At 45.7% G+C, this 19,654-nt stretch overlaps 1 protein-coding gene across 1 annotated transcript; it reads right to left on the reverse strand.

Moving 5' to 3' along the window:
- Positions 1 to 5,076: 5,076 nt before the first annotated feature.
- CCNE1 (cyclin E1) lies at positions 5,077 to 17,083 on the reverse strand. Its single transcript, XM_056862639.1, has 11 exons — positions 17,070 to 17,083; positions 15,003 to 15,093; positions 14,785 to 14,853; positions 11,175 to 11,314; positions 10,949 to 11,084; positions 9,611 to 9,757; positions 7,634 to 7,729; positions 6,881 to 7,015; positions 6,686 to 6,797; positions 6,426 to 6,583; positions 5,077 to 5,199 (listed from the first exon to the last, which is right to left on the reverse strand). The coding sequence occupies exons 1-11, from the start codon at positions 17,081 to 17,083 to the stop codon at positions 5,077 to 5,079; spliced, it is 1,221 nt and encodes a 406-aa protein (XP_056718617.1).
- Positions 17,084 to 19,654: the final 2,571 nt, after the last annotated feature.

Raw genomic sequence — 19,654 nt, forward strand, 5'->3', positions numbered from 1 at the left:
ACCTTGGGCTAGTCACAGTTATCTCAGAACTCTCTCAGCCCCACCTACATCACAAGGTGCCTGTTGTGGGGAGAGGAAGAGAACGCGATTGTAAAGCACTTTGAGACTCCTTAAGGTTGAGAAAAGTGGGGTATAAAAGCCAACTCTTATTATTATTTATTGTCAAGATCTACAAGATGGATTATGTTAACGGTGTAACAGGACCAGGGTCACCCAGTAAACTTTAGGGCTAAACAAACATCTGAACCCAAGTCTTTTTGGTCTAATTCAAATAATATTATAATAATGTCATGCTGTCAAGTCACAGCCAACTCATGGTGAACTTAGGACCACCGGGTTTTCAAGGCAAGAGATGAGCAAAAGTGGTTTTGCCAGTGCCTTCATCTGCACAGCAACCTCAGTCTTCCTTGGCTATTTCCCATCCAAATACTAACCATGCCAACCCTACCTAGCTTCCAAGCTCTGACGAGGTTGGACTAGATTTGGCTGTCAGGCAGCTTCACATAATGTACCCTCTGTAAAAGAACATAAGAGCCTTGAGAACCCTGGCAGCCCATCCAGTTTAGCACCCCTATTTCCCACCCTGGTTACCCAGAGGCTTCCGAGGGGGTCACAAGAATAGCATAAAAAGCCATAACCCACCCCCATCCCTATTTTTCTTAAGTAGGGGGTATTCAGTGTCATAATTTATCTTTAGAAACATCAGAGTCTTGTGGCACCTTAAAGACTTGTTGAAGTAGGCGCTTTGGTGGTCTGTAACAAACACCCCGACCTGGACAGCCCAGGCTAGCCTGATCTTGTCAGAGCTCAGAATCTAAGCAGGGTCATCCCTGGTTAGTATTTGGATGGGACACCACCAAGGAATACCAAAGTTGCTACGCAGAGGAAGGCAGTGGAAAACCACCTGTATGTCTCTTGCCTTGAAAACCCTTTAAGGGGCCACCATAAATTGGGTGTGACTTGATGGGCACTTTACCACACACCCACACACGACAAACACAGTGACCCTAATGCAGGGGTGGGGAACCTTTTTTCTGCCAAGGGCCATTTGGATATTTATAACATCATTCGCGGGCCACACATTCTGGCCCTGCCCCCTTTAACCCCTCCATTGTCGCCACTTCTGCCCCCAGCCCTCTTGTAGTGCAGAGGAAATACGTTTCTCCACAGCCCAGGTAGGAAAGGGTTAACATAGTTTCTTGGGTGGTCCTAGCAGCTCCATAGCTAATGACTCTTCTGCAAGGGGGAAAGAAGATTTCTTTTCTCGGCAAAACAAACATCCACCTTGAATAGAAGCTATTCCTGGCTGCAGGAGGGGGCGGATCGCCAGTCTTAGATCCTTAGAGCTAGAGATCTGCCAGGACCCACGAAGGGCCAGACCAAATGATTTCGTGGGCCTTATACGGCCCCCGGGCCTGACATTCCCCACCCCTGCCCTAATGGAAGCTCCTGAGGCTAGATCTAACAAATCTTCTTCCAAAGCTATCTAAGTTAGTGGCTATTAATACACTTTCACACAACACAAGATTGATTTTATCTGTTGTGATTGGCTGCCAGTTTCTTCATGTTACTCTTATGGATATGAGAACAAGTCCCGGGAGGATCAGATGCTTCCTTTCCTCCTATTGTCATCAAGCCAGTTTGACATGGCACCCAAATCACAACCCATGGGTTTCCCTTTAAACTAGTAATTTGGAAGGGAAGAGCACAAAATCCCTGGCTGTAATTTGGATGCAACAAATTATACTTTGTCATGGATCTGCAAGTCTTTCATTAACTGGCCATGAATGAAGACAACCCTAGGGATTTGCCAGGCTTGGTCTGCCGTCTGAACCAAGTGGGCGCGTAACAAATCCAGGCGGTCGTCTATTCTTTCCAAGCTACTGTATTCTCTCTCTTGCCCCTAGACTGAATTATGCATTTCAGTGACACATTCTGATCTCAGAACGGATGGTTTCTGCATGCCTTGTTTGAATACATTTTTTCAGAAAACCCTGGAAGTGTCTGAGGCAAGATGTAACAGTGCCCACAGAAGATTCTTCAAAGGACACATAACATGACTGATTGAGTAAAGAGGATTAAAAACCTTCACTTTCTACTTAACCCAGGAGCCAAATGTGCATCTGGGAGCTTCATGTCCCAGGATTTGTGACGAGTCTCTATTAACTTATGCAGCTGAGACATGATCATTCTGCAAACCTTGTACAGAGCAGCTGTGGCTGCCTCTCTTATTTTAGAAGACATTGCAAATGCCTGGCTTGACTGGCTCCTACTATCCCCGCAACAAGCGAAGATTCAAATTCCCAGCCAAAGCTATAGTTAGTTCCATGCCAGTCTTCTCCCACACGTTTCAGAGACCCCAGATGCTTATGAAGAGTAACAAAAACCAAGCCTACAATCAACACAGCACAGACTGAAGTTACAAGAAAGATACAGGGAGAAAGATAGCCATACAAGGGAGAGGAAGCACCAGGGGCAAAATTTACATTATCCAGAAAACGTTCCACCTGAAGACAAGAGAAAGGTCTGAATGGTCAGAGGGTACATTGTCTAGGAACTTACATTTTCTGCTAGTAGCAGGCCCTACTGCTAGTGGAGGAACAACTCTAGAAGGCAAAGAAGGCTGTAGGATTTTGAGCTCTTCAGAGAAAGACTGGAGCATGCGTAATAACATAAAAATGCAAGTTTGCAAGTATCGGTACACCTGCAACAGAACTGGGACTGGACACAGCTGACAGACATGGAACTTATGGTAACACAGGCTGGTCGCCACCCAACACATGAAGCCGTCGTTGCAGGAATCTGTCCACTCACTGCATTGTCAAATGCATGCAGTCAGCCAGGAAAGATTGCTCAAAATGTATTGCTGTGGCATACTAACAAAGCCTATTTGGGATGCAGATGGTTGTTAGGTCAGGTAGTGATTCTAGGGCTTTAAGCGGCATGCCAAACCACCTGCTAGGTGCTACAACATTGAGGACCAAAGTTTGATTAGTTGTTTTTTTTTAAGACATCACCTTACAAACATCTAAGCCATAGGCCATGCAGGAGTTCAAGTTTATTTACATGGCTGAAAGGCCTCTAATAACAATTGGGATAAACTAAAACACCACCATGAATTTTTTTGTCTTTTTTTCACACATAGGAATGCAATCTACATATAAATAAATACTGCCTTTAAGTGTCTTTTATGCTAACATTAAGAAAAAGGTGGTGAGCCATAAATTGGACTATTAATTTTCATTGCCCAAGCGGAGGCATACAAAATAGGAGTACAGGATTTTCAAAGTCCCAACTGATTTAATTCGTAGTCTGAAATGTTAACATGAGTCCGTTTCTATAGGATATCCTCAAGCGGGTAGTTCATTACTGAAAAAGTATCATGAATTTCACCCTAAAGGTTTGTCTCCACATGTACTTGATAAAAAACTAGACCAAAACAGATCTATGAAGATTTCCTCATGATGTGCTTTTGGATACGGCTATTTGCAGAGAAAGAGAGCCAGGGGGCCTAGTGGTTAAGGTGTCGGACTAGGATCTGGGAAACCCAGGTTCGAATCCCCACTCTGCCATGGAAACTTGCTGGGTGACCTTGGGACAGTCACACACTCTCAGCCTCGACCCTGGCAAGTGTTGGATGAATGACCTCCAGCGGCATGACGTGGAGGCAGGCAATGGCAAACCTCCTTTGAAGTCTCTTGCCTTGAAAACCCCACCAGGGGTTGCCATAAGTCAGCTGTGACTTGACAGCAAAACACACACACACACTGCAGGGAAAAATGCTAGAAGTGGTATCTTTAATGCAAACCCAAACGCAAAAAGAATCAGAGAATCCCAAATTTTTGAAAGCTGAAGTATACTTTTTCTAGACTACAACAGGTGGAACTTCATTCAGACATTTGGTTTCTCTTTAGATAGTTACAAGGAAGAATTCCAAGCTCCCGGTACAGACCTTCTGGACTCATTTTTCTGCCTGTCACACTAACCTGGCCATTTAAGCCCAGACTAGTAACTCAGGAAGAGACACAGCTAGCAGCCTCCTCTGTGGGGCAGGCCGTTCTGCTGCAGCAGGAATGAGTGATCCAATCACACCTGATGCAGGTGATTGCCCATCCTCAAGAGACCAATTGGAAGACTGTGTGGCCGCAGCGGCATATCAAGCAGAAATGCAGCAGCAACCTCTTTAAGTACTGGGTGCTTTTGGAATTCAACTAATTGTATTATAGTTGTCATACGGATTCTGCTTTATGGAGCATAGCAGCAACAAGGGTAATGTGGAGAGCATTCCAGAATCCATAGAAGCATTATTTTCAGAAAGGCACCAAAATATGAAAGACGAGGGAGACGGACAGAGTCTGGATCAAGACAGTTATGCAGGAGAGCCCCGTATGACCTGCTACCAGTTTACACTTCTGGAAATTGGCTACACCCAAGGCAATCTGTAAATCTTGGAAACACTGCAATGCATATATGTCTTCTCTTAGCTGTTCAAGGAGAAACATAACCATTGCTCTTTCTTCTACCTTTGAGTTTTTTAAAAACATGGAACACTTAATATTTGCATAAAACCCAGCGGATAGCATTTTATTTAAAAATCAAGACACATCATATAATTTATGCCAAGTGTTTTTTTTAAAAAAACATACCAACCTGTAAACTCAAGGCCTGAAGAGACGCTCGCTTTCCACAGCTAGTTCAAGCGGAAGCATCTCGCGTTCAGAACTTCAAAAGCAGCAGCGGGCAGAGCCCTTCATTCTCTCAACCCATAACCACATCAAGTATCACCTTCCTTAGCAGCAATTCAAGCAAACGCCTGTTTTCGGGTGGGTGGTGAACTCGATCAGTTCATTTTCAAGACGTGTTCAATTAAACAAAAGGTTCTCGTAATGCATGTTTCTTCCATTATCAAAAATTGGACAAAAAGAAAAAATTTAAAAAATTCCTTTTTAGGAATTCTTAATAAGGCTTTTCAGTCACTGGCAGCATCTCCTGATAGAGGAGAACCAAGAATTGGCAAAAAAAAGAGAGAGGCACTTCAGCCAAAAAGGTCCTTAGGTCTGGACATCTTGCAAATGGTCACAGCTGCTGAGATGTCAAAGACAGTTTCTTACTACTCTGGGGCGGGGTGAGGACACCAGTGGGCAAAGGCGATGTCCGGTTTTTCTCAGCCAGCACGGCCTGTTTTGCTTCTGCTTTATCCTAGAAGAGAAGAATTGCCAAGAGGGAACATTTGACACCACAGATACAGGTTACCCAGGTGCGCAGAAGGCTTGTGTTTTCTTACGTTTCAGGAGAAACCCTCTTAAGAAATCCCAGAACACAAGATATACAAATGCCGCATCGAAGGTGAAATGCCTACATTTACACACATATATGCATTACAGTGCGCCATTTATGTGTGCGTATTTATTTATTATGTGTGCCCTTTTAAATACGTGACTCCGAACCCAATCCTGTTCTTTCGTGCCTGTGTGTTACGAGGACAGCCAAACACACCTTTCAAGGGCATGCATTCAAATGCACACTCCCCTCTATCTTTTGTATCTTGAACATATGCAACTGCCTTTTACTGTGCCAGGCCACTGGTTCACCTGAATCACTACTATATTGCATACTCTGGCAACAGCTCTCCAGGATCTATAGAAAAGTATTTCTTAGTATCTACAGAGCAGGGTTTAGATTTGAAAATGGTCATTTGTATTTAAGTCCAACATTTTAGACAGCCCCAACGTCCCTGGCATCTCCAGCTAAAAGGACCAAGTCATAAGTGATGGGAAAGACCTCAGCCTGAGACCCTAGCGAGCCAGACCAAATCAGAGATCAATCATCACTTTATCATCTTTATTTGCATTCTCTCTCTCCCTTCCTCTAGTGGAATGCTGCACCTCTACTCTTTTCTGCAAACATGCAAAGTGATATATATGGGTCTCCCCTCCTTTGTTTTAGCCTCATAACCACCCTGTGTGGTAAGTCAGAAAAAACAGCACAAGATCACTTCATGGCAGAGTGGGAACCTGAACCTAGGTGTTTCCAGGCATAGTCTGACACTAACCACTGAACCCACGAAGCTGCCTTATACTGGATTAGTCCATGGGTCCATCGAAGTCAGTATTGTCTACTCAGACAGGCAGTGGCTCTCCAGGGTCTCAGGCTGAGGCCTTTCCCATCACCTACGACCTGGTCTTTTAGCTGGAGTCGCTTGGGATTGAACCTGGGACCTTCTGCATGCCAAGCAGATGCTCTGCCACTGTGCCACTCCTCCTCCCCACAGTGGCTCTTGGTAGCTTCTGCCAGCAGCCCAGGCAGCTCTCATTTTGCATTTTGAGAGTATGCACACACAATGGAATTCACTTGCTTGGGCACATTTTCAAGCTCTACAACAAGATCACTTTTGCCTCTAGCAGGCCGCACAGCATGAGGCTTACCAGCAAATCAAAGGTGTTTATGTGCGTTTGTATGTTGTGCAAATCTTCTTCAGGAATGCCTCTGAAATGTTTGAGCGCTGAGCTCCCCACCTCCCTGATGGCCAGTGCAAAAGGAACCATCCATTTCACACACTCTTCTATGTCACACAATTCATAACCTAGAAAGTTAAGAAAGGAAACCTCGTTTGTAAAGTCAAGACTCAACTCTGGCAGCATACTAGATAGAGCTGTCAAGTTGGGGGGAAAAAATGGCAACTTACCTGAAACCCTCTGCACCAGCTCACAAGTAGAGAAGTGATACAAGGCAGAAGCGGCTAGAATGCCATATGTATATCCCAGACAGCCAATATCGAGCACACAAAGATCCAAAAGCTACAAAGAAGGGGAAAAAGTTGGCAGAAGGCAATTCTTAAGCATTTCATATCACCTTAAGAAGAGACCCCCCTCTTTCTCACCTCTGCTATTTGAACAAATATTTGTTGGGGATATCGTGGTAGCAGCACTTCAGAAATGTCACTTAGGTAGGCAACTTGCATGTATATGTTTAGCCAGGATACAACTGTCAGGGGACTCAAATTCCAATTAAGTGCCTAGGAAAAAAAACATGCACAGAAATCAAGAGTACTTATTTTTAAAAGATACTTTCACCCCAATCCTGAATTAAAGAATTCTCAGGGCTTATGAAGCAAAAGCATCAGTGGAATTCTTCAGGACCTAAAGCCATTCTGCAAACACGATTGAGAACAGCCAATGAGTTCGATAACTGGAATGGAGAGCCTTCGTACAAAAATCACAAGGCCTGTTGTGGCAAGCTCTCATCTCGTGCAACTTTTATAACAGTGTTGAACAAATAAACTTTGGAGCTGACCATTCTAAAGCCATGTTCGTGCATTTATAAGCATGTCTTACACTTCTTCTCCTAGGCCAAGTCCAGCAAAGCCTGGAAAAGCAGAATGGTTTGTAAAAAAAAAAAAAAAAACCCCAAAAGAAAACTCCTTTGCTCATCCAGAACCTACTCCCAAACCCGGAATAGCTCACTCCACTTCCAACATCACTTATACGCTTTCTGCAACATGTGAACTGAGTGGCTTGGGAAAGCCTTTGAATAGGGTCACAGAGATTGCTACTTTTAAGAACAGTAAAACACTTTTCATAAAGTTACTTCCTTTTTGGTCCTTACTAAAAGCCTTGTGAAGAACCAAGCCTACCTTCATAACAATGAGTTCCATGCTGAGTATTTCATCTTCTGTACAAGCTCCATCTGTAACATATGCAAACTGATGCAGCTTTGGAGGATAGATTTCCTGAAATACGAAGAAGACATCAATATGTTGTCAGTTGCATTCAGAATTACAGCAACGGAAAAGCCAGATGGTTCCAGGCATGATGACAACTATTGCAGTCTACATTTTGGGTAACAAGACTATTCTGATCGATCGAAGCTCAGGAAACCTCCCTGGTATGTCAATCAGTGCAAGCATCACACTATAGCAGCTTCACGTCAGAGGCACAAATCAGTCATCAAGGATCATGCCCCGCTGTGTCAAAATTGCCAACAAAGAAAGCAAGCATCACTGAAGTTTGTGTGTAAAAACACATCTTCTTGCCCAGTTTCCAAGCCCATATTTGTTCGTTTTTCCTACGTTCACAGTAGCAACCACCTTTCTACTGCTACACCTCTCTGTTCTTATCCAGCTGGAACAGGATTCAACTGACCCTTCTCCTCTCATCGTAGGCAGGAGTATAAGCTTTGCTGTCTGTTTGGTGCTAGAAGCGGCTGCAGCAACAAGTGTTTTTTGGCTATTTGCATATGTAATGGAGAGGGCAAATGAAATGACAAAAATACAGGGGGGCAAGGCCTTACTTTAGCGTTGTAGTAGTGCAGCAAGCATTAGATAGTACGCATATAGTAAACATTATGCATTAAATATTTTAATACCTATCAATACATCTCTGCCAGCGTGCCAGCACTAATAGGGGAAATTTTTGGTCCAGCAAAAGGGTTCGATCCCTGAGAAGAAGTCCAGCATCTTGCATTGGGTTATTCGATTTCAGCAACTGAAAAAATATTCGGCTGGAACCTATTGCCTTTCCCACTGGTGCGAGGGAGAAGAAGGGCCCCGTCTGATCCCTTAAAAGCTAAGCCAGGGATCGCTGGATCCATGTGGGGGGAAAAAAAAAAAAAGCCATGCAGTACAAGGGCTGCAGTGAGGTGGAGAATCTGGCAAAAATTGCTCCTTCACCTTTTTGTGTCTGTGGAAAAGCTGAGTGGATCCAACCTACTGTTCTTTCTACACGTTTTGATACTGCCTGTGGTGATTCAAGCAGACAGGCAACTCCTAAGTATGTTTTTCCACACACACACCAAAAATAATTCAAAAAAGCTTTGTACAGAAAAGCAGGGTAAACTTTTTTAAAGGTCACCTAAATACAGCTTTAGCTGAAAATACAAATTTGCCTGGATGATTTAGCTATTCATATGTGGCACACCTAAAACAGGCTCATCCAGAGAGGTCTCAAAGAGGTTAGAAGTTACAATTGCATTACTATAGTGACAGCTTGGGTTTCCTTGGCATGTAACTAGAAGTGGTTTCTAATTTTCCACAGCCAGGCTCCAGCCTCAACAAGTAATGATTTTCAATAATGCTAGGGTCAAACCAGACAAAAGGCTGGGAAATCCATAACCGGATGTTGAGAATTTTTAATTGGTAAACAGCAGCTCCTCACCACCACCCATTTGTGTCCTAGTGACAGCATCAGAAGATTCCCCCCCTTTCCCACAATTCAAAAAGGTCCCCAGAGTTCTAGGTTTCTCCCAAATAGGGCAAAGAGCAAGGGATCATTTGAAGTCTAGAAAGAGAAGTCTACGAGAGAACTGACACCCCTCGGGAAATTAATTAATTATCTCCTAGAGTGGCATACATTTTGTCCTTATATAAATTACAGCCCAGTCAGGAAGCCATTTTGTGTAACAATGGCAACATATAGAAACAGGTGAACGAAGTAGAACAAAGTAGACAGGATTTGCTTCAATGCCATGTTTAAACTAAATGTGACCTACTTACAAGATATTCATTTTGTACTGGCCTTTGGCCACACGCAACAAACATTTATTACTATTACAAGATATTTACCGGGCATTTTTCAGCTTTTAAAATAAACTTGTAACACTAAAATAATTTCACCTCAAGCTTTGCAGCTATAAATAAAGACGTAATCCCAATAAGTTGCAGAAGTGTCTTTACAACATTGTGTTGTGTTGCCATGAACCGGTCAAAGAAGTCTTGTGCCAAATAAAACGTCTCTCTGTGGAGTTTGTAGACCTCACAAACCTGCAGACAGACAGAAAATGTTATTCTGCCTCTGCATCAATCCGTGTTTACATTTTGCAGGACTGCTTTCCCAGAAGACAAATGATACCTGTATTCATCTGGTTGACAGCATAACTAAATTTTGCTATCCTAATAAATATTTTTTATCCCTTGCTGTACAAAACAGCACGCTTGAGTTGCTCAGTGAATGCTCCAAGTATTTTTCCTGATTAACCATAGAGTTATTAGAATATGGAGTATCTTAAACCTTTGTTTTAGAGGAATTCAGTGTCCCTCAACCGCTACTCGAGGAAGAAGAAAAACAACCAGTGCAAAAAAAAAGAACAAAATAAGAACTCAATCACCATCTTTCAAGACGCCTACAGAACAATCATCTCGAGAAGCCAAAGGTTCTTCTGCAGAGTCTTGTTTTAGAAATCCCCCAAAATGCAAGAGACTCTGATCATCTTATTTCCTTTGGGAGGCTCTTCCTTAACATGGTGACCCTGTGTCTGCTGGGAGGGCAATAAAAACTAACCACTGCTACCCAAAGATAAACAGGAGTTTCTGCATGTGTTGTAGAATCTCTGGGTGTTAAAAATAACCTTGAGGGTTAAAAATGTTCATTGCCCTCCGGGACCCATAAAACGCTGAGGGCCAGAAGAAGCCTGTCTAACCCTATAATCTTATAGCGCTCTAAAGAGCATGTGTAACACATCCCGCAACTACAACTCTTACCCTCTTAAAACTCTCCCCTACACCACAGGAAAAGGGAGGTAAAATGACCTCCCTTCTCCCCTCTGCTACACAGCTCAGGTTTGATGTTAAAAGAGCAGCTTTCGCTTCATCTAGCCCTAAGTCTTAGCAATTGTCACCACAAGGCATTTGCACTTAGACAGCCGAGGACAAGGTGTAAGTAATCAGTAGCTCCCTACTCTATCCTCAGATAGTAGATGTTTTAACTATTCATAGAAGGGAAACCTCAATTTATTGTCGAAGGTTTTCACGGTCAGAGTTCATTGGTTCTTGTAGGTTATCCGGGCTGTTATCCAGAACCACGGTCACACAGCCCGGATAACCTACAAGAACCGAAACCTCAATTGTTTGCGACGTGTCTTCCCCCCCCCCCCCACACACACACCCAGATTACTTGTGGGGCCAGTCGGCTGCCAAAATAATTCGCTCCAAGCATCAGCAAGGGATAAAACTCACCTCCATTAGCCAGTCAAGGAGAATGACCCGCATTTTCGGTTGCAAGAGAGGGTGCCTTTGCATATACTGCTTATCCCTCACATATGTCTGTTCTTTGTTGATCATGCTATTCCATACTTCGTCCCTATTCGCCCAGCTAAAGGGGGGAAAGGAACATCCGTTAAATCTAGCTTTAATAGAGACCACCACCACATTAAGACTATAAAATGGAGGAAAGACGCATTACCCCAATACTGGCAATGGTGAAGCTCTAGCCGAAACAAGCCTTTGGTGCATGAAAGAGGAGAAGTTCGGACTTCCAAGCTCATCGTCTTTGTCCGGAGTGGGGATCAACATGTAGGTATGTGCATCAAACTTAGAGGATGGCTATTGAAGAGAAAAGAAAGGGGAAGGATGTTAAGGACCACCATGCTTGACTCTATGACAGCTTACATCTCACATTGCTTTCTGAAGAGTCATGATCACTATCACTGAAGATGGGGGGTGCTTATAAGAAGTTCATTGGAAGATGGGAAGGAGAGAAGCAAACAGGGAAAGTTGAAGATATGGGGGCTGCCAGGAGGAGAGAAATGATTGGGAGGTTGATACAGGGGAATGTAAGGTGCTCCTCACAAGTCCTTGCAGGTTCCCCACTACATAACTGGGCCCAGCGACCAGGGTGACACTGCATAACTGGGCCAGGCTTTTTCCAGAGGGGGAGAGAAAGCTGAGAACGGGGTGGGGGGGAGATAAAGGTAGGCTGGCTGGTGGGTGGGAAGGAGAGAAGCAGAAAAGGGGGGCTTTCAGGGAAGAGAAAGAAGAAATAGTGGAGGATAGGGAAATGAAAATGCCCCCTGCAAATCTTTGCAGGTCCCCCACTCGTCTATTCTAATGGACAAGTAGCATTTTACAAGTTCAACATCATCACAGCTAGAACAGGAAACATGGCGAGATTTTTAGCTACACCGTAACTGTCTTGAGAGCCAGATAGGCACTTGATGAAACGCTCTGCTTCCACCAGCTGGGTACTATAACCATCATTTTCATCACATAAAAAGGGTAACAGCCTCACAATTAAAACTTCAGCCTTATGTTACACTGAAGCCACCAGCGAACAGTATGCATGTGGTATGTGAAGTGGAGATTTAGCCATCTACCTGGTGTACAGAGGACACTCATCAGGTAAACCATTCAGTGGAAGAGTTTTGGGTGTTGGTGGTCTTTTCTTTTTCCTTTGCAGACTAATGTAACTTGTGCTATTCTTACACCTCTTACTTTTTCTAGGCATGCTGCTTCCTAAAATAAGACCCATTCTTATTAATGGCCAATACCGGTATCTATTTGTACCAGAGTAGCAGAGGGTGTTATGCTATAGATTAAGAGCTTCTATTGAGCTATCAAAATCTTGGCAACATTCACCTACAAAATAACCAGTATAATATGTTACGGCATTACCACTTTCTCTGAATAGCAACAGATGGCTGTGGTATTGGCATTATTTCTGAATATGATCTGTACAGCCAATACATTTTACACAACTTAGCCTTTTTTTTAATGTGTACAAAGATTGGGTGTTGGGAACCTAACCGCGTAGCTGTTTGAGTTTATACACTATTGATGACATTCTGATGACAACTGGAAACGCTGTGTAAGAATCTAACAGAAGATAGTGATTCTACTTAAGAAGAAAAGTTGGTTTTTATATGCCGACTTTCTCTACCACTTAAGGGAGACTCAAAACGGCTTACAATCTCCTTCCCTTCCCCTCCCCACAACAGACACCCTGAGGGAGGTGGGGCTGAGAGAGCTCTAAGAGATCTGTGACTAGCCCAAGGTCACCCAGCTGGCTTTGTGTGTAGGAGTGGGGAAACAAATCCAGTTCACCAGATCAGCCTTTGCTGCTCATGTGGAGGAGTGGGGAATCAAACCTGGTTCTCCAGATCAGAATCCACCACTCCAAAACACCACTCTTAACCACTACACCACGCTGGCTCTTTAAGTAACACCCGTAAGCATGGCACAGCTCTATGCTGAGGCCCATTTCTCTCCTCCCTTTCCTTTACACTCACACGATTGTGTTGCATTGCTTGTTGTATGCCTCATGGCAGTTGATTGCATTGTCTTATGCCTTGACTATCAGTGAGAAAAGCAGGCTACAAAGTAAATCCATAACGGTAACCATAAAACCTGTTGTCATGTAATATCTTGATGCCTGACTCTCTATCTAGAGTAGAGATACAAATGGCAACCTGTCTCTTTCTATGGTATGGATACAAAATACACTTTCCTCCAGTCACACATTATCCTCTTGTACGAGGACACAGGACAATTTATTTGTAAATCTAAAAAACGCAATGTACGAAAACCCACAAGAGTCAGATTAAGGAAGGAAAATATCAGAGCGAAAGCTAAGTAGCTTTCCTCGTCAAAACTGAGAAATTCATTTCAAGTTAAGAGGACAAATTGGAAGGAAATGTCTTCTCCGTGAGGTGTGGGTGTTTATGAAGTTAAAAATTTACAGGTTGACTAACAACTGAAACAGGAATTTGCCACGAGCAAAGCCCATAAAGGCAGTCCCCATCTGCTATGATAGTAGTCATGGCCAGAATTGGGGACGCATATAGAATCATAGAGTTGGAAGGGACCACCAGGGTCATCTAGTCCAACCCCCTGCAAAACGCAGGAAATTCACAACTATCTCCCCCCCACACCCCCAGTGAGAAATTCCACGCCCCCACTCGCCTGCTCCATTGTTCCTGTTTGCATAGTGATTAGCACGTGCATAGCTAACACACCTCTGTTGTTTTGCATGGTTCCTTGAGGGGGATTCTTTGCAGCAAACAGCAAAGGTTGCGTTAAATGGGCTCTTTTGTAATGACTTCCGGAATGACGGTTCAGCGGGCAAAATTAAAAAAAAAATGTGGGGCAATTCAGCCTGGAATGCTTTGCTAATTACCATGCAAAAATGGCCATAGAGGAAATCCACAACTGCCTCCCCCCACACACACACCCAGTGACCCCCTGCTCCATGCCCAGAAGGTAGCCAAGATGCCCTCCCTCTCATGAACTGCCTAAGGTCATAGGATCAGCATTGCTGACAGATGGCCATCTAACCTCTTCTTTAAAACCTCCAGGGAAGGACAGCTTACCACGTCCAGAGGAGCTGCCTTATACTGAATCAGAGCTTTGTTCCATTAAGGTCAGTATTGTCTACTCAGACTTGCAGCAGCTCTGCAGGGTGCCAGGTAGAGGTCTTTCACATCACCTCCTACCTGTTCCTTTTAACTGGAGATGCCTGAGTTTTAACCTGGGACCTTCTGCATGCCAAGCAGAGGCTCTTCCACTGAGCCACAGCCACTCCCTTTGACCTACTACATTTTGGATTACTGTATTTCCTGAGCACTTACATTTGCAGTTTAAACTAATGTCGAGAGCACTATTGCATGAATGAAGCAGATATATTCTTTGCCATGTCGGCCATGTTTCAGCTTTGTTCACAAGGGCTCTGCAGATTCGTTTTCAAACCAAAATATGGTGTTTCATGCAGCCCCACATGCATGGTCAAGAAATGAACAGGTAGCCTGAAACAAATTCAAGGTACTTTTGTCTTCTATTTTTTATAGAATCTTACTGTGGTTACTGACAAGATCAAGAAGCCGCTCTTATTTAAGAAAACTGTGGTGGTTAACAAGATTCCTCTTGAACCTCCTGGCTTGGCAAGGAGAGGGTGGTAAATACAGGGTGGAGGCAACAGGTACAAGCTCAACATTTTAAGCAGAACATTTTATCAGCTAAGACTCAAAGAAACCATATTATTAGAGCATTATTAGGCACTGATCAAACACCAAAAGCACTACCTGGCATTCATTCTGTTTCTTCTTGGACGTTTCCAGTATAGAAATTTCTTCATCTGGATCGTGTAAAAACTACATTAAAAACAAACAAAAAACACAACTCAATCAACCTGTGGATAAAATCTGCAGCAAATTAAATAAAGGCAGAAGAGCTGCACCAGAATGACACCCTTCGCTCAAATGTTTCTATGCTATCAACGACCCGACCACTTTGCACTTACAATTGCAACATCGGCTTTCCTTTTGCGAGTTCGGATGGCCAAGTCAGCACCCCCCTCATCCTCCGTGGGAGTTTTCTTGTCCTTGTGGTCACTGGGAAAGAGATTTTAAAAACCAAGGATCTACCATCGGGTGCCAAATCTAGAAATTTATATGTTTGTACTCCATGTTCAGAACGAGTGACAACCCCCTCCCATGCAAATTACAGCCTTCACCCTTCACTTTTAAGAAAAGAAAAATTATGAAGGGGGAGGGAAACACGTTGACATCCAAAGTGCTAGTTACTGGTGTGTAGAAACCAGAAAACTAACAGGGGCCTACTGCAGTTAAGACAATCCATACTGTGTTAACAACACTGCCCTCCAGTTTGTTCCCATACCCAATTCAAACCAGTAGTTAGAAATCTTCAAAGCCCCAAAAGGCTTGGGGCGGTACCTGTAGGATCAGCTATAGGTGGAGCGGTGGACTCTGCTCTGGAGAACTGGGCTTGATTCCCAACTCCTCCACATAAGTGGCGGAGGCTATTCTGGTGAACTGGATTTGTTTCCCCACTCCTACACAGGAAGCCAGATGGGTGACCTTGGGCCAGTCACAGTTCTCTCAGTCCCACCTACCTTACAGGGTGACTGTTGTGGGGAAGGGAAGGTGATTGTAAGCCGGTTTGAGTCTCCCTTAAGTGGTAAAGAAAGTCGGTATATAAAAACCAACTCTTCTTCTTCTACCCATATTAATTTGTCCCATTCCTAAAATCATTCAGGAAGGCCATCTTGAGGTAATCCAGCCTTTCAGAAGCACAACAGTGGGGAACTTTTGTAAAAGCCTTCCCAGCTGCACCCCCTAAACTGAAAAGCCCCTTCCCACAGAAAGTATGTTTAACATCATCTCTACAGGTCTTCCGGCCTGGTGTAGTGGTTAAGAGCTGTGGACTCTAATCTGGAGAACTGGGTGTGATTCCCCACTCCTCCACACGAGCAGCGGACTCTAATCTATTGAACTGGATTGGTTTTCCCACTCCTACATATAATGCCTGCTGGGTGGCCTTGGGCTAGTCAGTTCTTTCTGAACTCTCTCAGCCTCACCTACCTGTGGGGAGAGGAAGGGAAAGAGATTGTAAACCGGTTTGATTCTCCTTAAAAAAGGTAGGGAAAGTTGGCATATAAAAACCAACTCCTCTTCTTCTTCCTTAGTAAGCTTACTCACTGAGAAAGACCTTTGTTTCTAAAACTGGATTTTACAGCCATTATTTGTTTTAAATATGTTATACAAGCTGCCTTGACTTGGAAAGACAACCCACCAAGAGTCCAACCTTTTTGAGCCCGTTTGGAATTCTGACACAGGATGGTGTCGCAGCCACAAAATGGCTGCTGCAGGAGACAGAGCCAACCACAAAATGAGTGGTGCTGTGCATAACTCTTGATTGTTACTCTTAACATTTCAGACAAAAGCTCTGTTGAACTCTGTGACTTGCTAAACGAACGTATTAAGAATAGTTTCTTGCATACACACAACGTAAGTATATATACAAATTAAGGTAGCTAAGAGAACCAGCATGGTGTAGTGGTGAAGAGCAGCAGACTCTAATCTGGAGAACCGGGTTCCATTCCCCCCTCCTCCACATGAAGCCTGCTGGGTGACCTTAGGTCAGTCACAGTTCTCTCAGAACTCTCTCAGCCCACAGGGAGGCAGGCAATGGCAAACCACCTCCGAAGGTCTCTTGCCTTGAAAACTCTATGCAGTAACCACCAGCTAAGAAACCCTCATCCGGTAGTGTCTGTCTTCATTTTGTGGGCATCTAACCTGGCTTTACATGAGCTGGGGGAAACCCCACCTGGACCCTTCCACTTTCTAAAAAACACTTGGTGGGCACCAGAAAAGGTGTTGGCGGGCACCACAGCACCTTTGTGCACCACTCTGGGGACCTCTGCACCACACAGACAAAGGTGATTAAATATCACTAATCTACTTTAAGCACACTGGAAGGCCTCCTCAGAGGCTCCTTTGAGATTTGCCAAAAGGCCTACAGGCTCCTCCTGGGCGAGGCCTTGATAAGGGAGGGACGTGAAACTCACCTCTTGGTAGGCATGGTAGCCAGGAGAGGTCAGGAGTGGACAAAGCAGGCTCAGACCCTGGAAGAAAAAAAAAAGTTGCAGGGATGAATTATCAATGCTCCCAGACCTGGGACAGCCAATTAAGCAGCATGAAGGAAAACGGTTAATTCCTAGGAAAAGAAGGTCCAAATTTAGGAATGGCCAAGACTTGGGAAGGCCAGAGAAATATACTGATAAACATAAAAGAAGTTATTAATGCCTTACAAGAAAAAACATCCGCAGAGATTACAGGCTTAAATAAGCAAGGGTAATAGAAGAAGAGGGGAAAAATGCATAGATAGAACTGGGGAGGCAGAGCATGCATGTATATATATTTCATACTCATATAAAAATAAGCGCAAACCCACATTTTGAAGGATTTTTGCACACAAACTGGAGCCTGAATTGGGAAAGAAGGCAACCCATAAACCATATATACTCGCCACCTCACAGATACAAATAGGATACACCTATGAAGGTACGGGGTGGTCAACCAAAACCCCCCCAACCCACAAGAAATAGGTACATGGTTTTTTTTTGTGGGGGGGGGGAGAGAGAAAAATCATCCTCTGCAACCCAAATAGGATACACCTATGAAGGTATGGGGTGGTCAACCACAACCTCCCCAACCCACAAAAAATAGGTATATGGGTTTTTTTGTGGGGGGGGTAGAGAAAACTCATCCCCTGCCATCCTGAAAGGATACACCTATGAGGGTTCAGGGGTAATCAAACCCAACCCCCCCTAAAAAAATAGGTGCAGATGGGTGTTTTTTCTTGGGGGGGGGGGAGAGAAAACCCGTCCCGAGATCTTCATAGGATACACCTATGGAGGGTATAGGGGTGGTCAACCCCAACCCCTCCCAACCCACAATAGGTGCATATGGGGGGCTGCGATCCTCATAGGATACACCTACGGAGGGTACAGGGGTGGTCAACCCCAATCCCCCCAACCCACAAAAAAAGTGCATATGGGTGGGGGGAGAGAAAACCTGTCCCCTGCGATCCTCATAGGATACACCTATGAGGGTACAGGGGTGGTCAACCCCAATCCCCCCCAACCCACAAGAAGTAGGTGCAATATGGGGGGGGGGTAAAGAGAAAACCCGTCCCCTGAGATCCTCATAGGATATACCTATGAGGGTACAGGGGTGGTCAACCCCAACCCCCAAGAAATAGGTGCAACATGGGGGGGGAGAAAACCCGTCCCCTGAGATCCTCAAAGGATACGCCTATAAGGGTTCAGGGGTGGTCAACCCCAACCCCCCCAACCCCCAAGAAATAGGTGCAATATGGGGGGGGGAGAAAACCCGTCCCCTGCGATCCTCATAGGATACGCCTATAAGGTCAGGGGTGGTCAACCCCAACCCCCAAGAAATTGGTGCAATATGGGGGGGGGGGGGGGTAAAGAGAAAACCCGTCCCCTGAGATCCTCATAGGATACACCTATGAGGGTACAGGGGTGGTCAACCCCAACCCCCAAGAAATAGATGCAATATGGGGGGGGGAGAAAACCCGTCCCCTGCGATCCTCATAGGATACGCCTATAAGGTCAGGGGTGGTCAACCCCAACCCCCAAGAAATTGGTGCAATATGGGGGGGGGGGTAAAGAGAAAACCCGTCCCCTGAGATCCTCATAGGATACACCTATGAGGGTACAGGGGTGGTCAACCCCAACCCCCAAGAAATAGATGCAATATGGGGGGGGGAGAAAACCCGTCCCCTGAGATCCTCATAGGATACGCCTATAAGGTCAGGGGTGGTCAACCCCAACCCCCAAGAAATAGGTGCAACATGGGGGGGGGGAGAAAACCCGTCCCCTGAGATCCTCAAAGGATACGCCTATAAGGGTTCAGGGGTGGTCAACCCCAACCCCCCCAACCCCCAAGCAGTAGGTGCAATGTGTGGGTGGGGGAGAGAACCCCACGTCCCCTGCGACCCTCACCCTCCGGCGAGGCCCTTCCCCGAGGCGGGCCGGCGCGCGAGTGAGCGGGGCCTGTGGGCGGGCGGTCGGGCGGGAGCGCGGAAGGCGGGCCCGCCTGAGGCCTGCTGGGCTGGGCGCCTCCTCAGAGCAGAGCGCGGCAACCGCGGCGGATCCCGGCCCCGGCCAGGCCCGGCCCGCCTCTTCTCCCTTTGGGGCGGCCCGTCGGAGCCTCCCCTCCCCTCCCCGGCAGCCCGCCGCCACCGCCCCCGGCCTCGGGCCCCGGAGACCCCCATCCGGCCCAGGTGAGCGCCGGGGAGCCGCCCGGCCCAGGCCGCGCCGAGGGGAGGGGAGAGGAGGGGGCCCGCCGCGGAGGAGGGGGCGTGGCCCCGCGGAGGGAGGGGGCGTGGCTTGGGGGACGCGACGTCGCTGAGCGGGAAGGAACCGCCGCTCCCTCCCCCCTCCCCCCTCCCCCTCCCGCCCTGTGGAGGGGGGCTTCTTAGGGGGGATCTGATGGTGCCCCCCCAAAACAGGGGGTAGTGTGTGTGTGAGGGTTTCCTGAGGAGGATTTTTTTTTGGGGGGGGGGAGATCTGATGGTGCCCCCCCCCAAAGAGGGTACACCTCCACATTTCTCGCTTCCCAAATG

This window comes from Euleptes europaea, chromosome 17 (assembly GCF_029931775.1).
Source record: "Euleptes europaea isolate rEulEur1 chromosome 17, rEulEur1.hap1, whole genome shotgun sequence".
NCBI lineage: Eukaryota > Metazoa > Chordata > Lepidosauria > Squamata > Sphaerodactylidae > Euleptes > Euleptes europaea.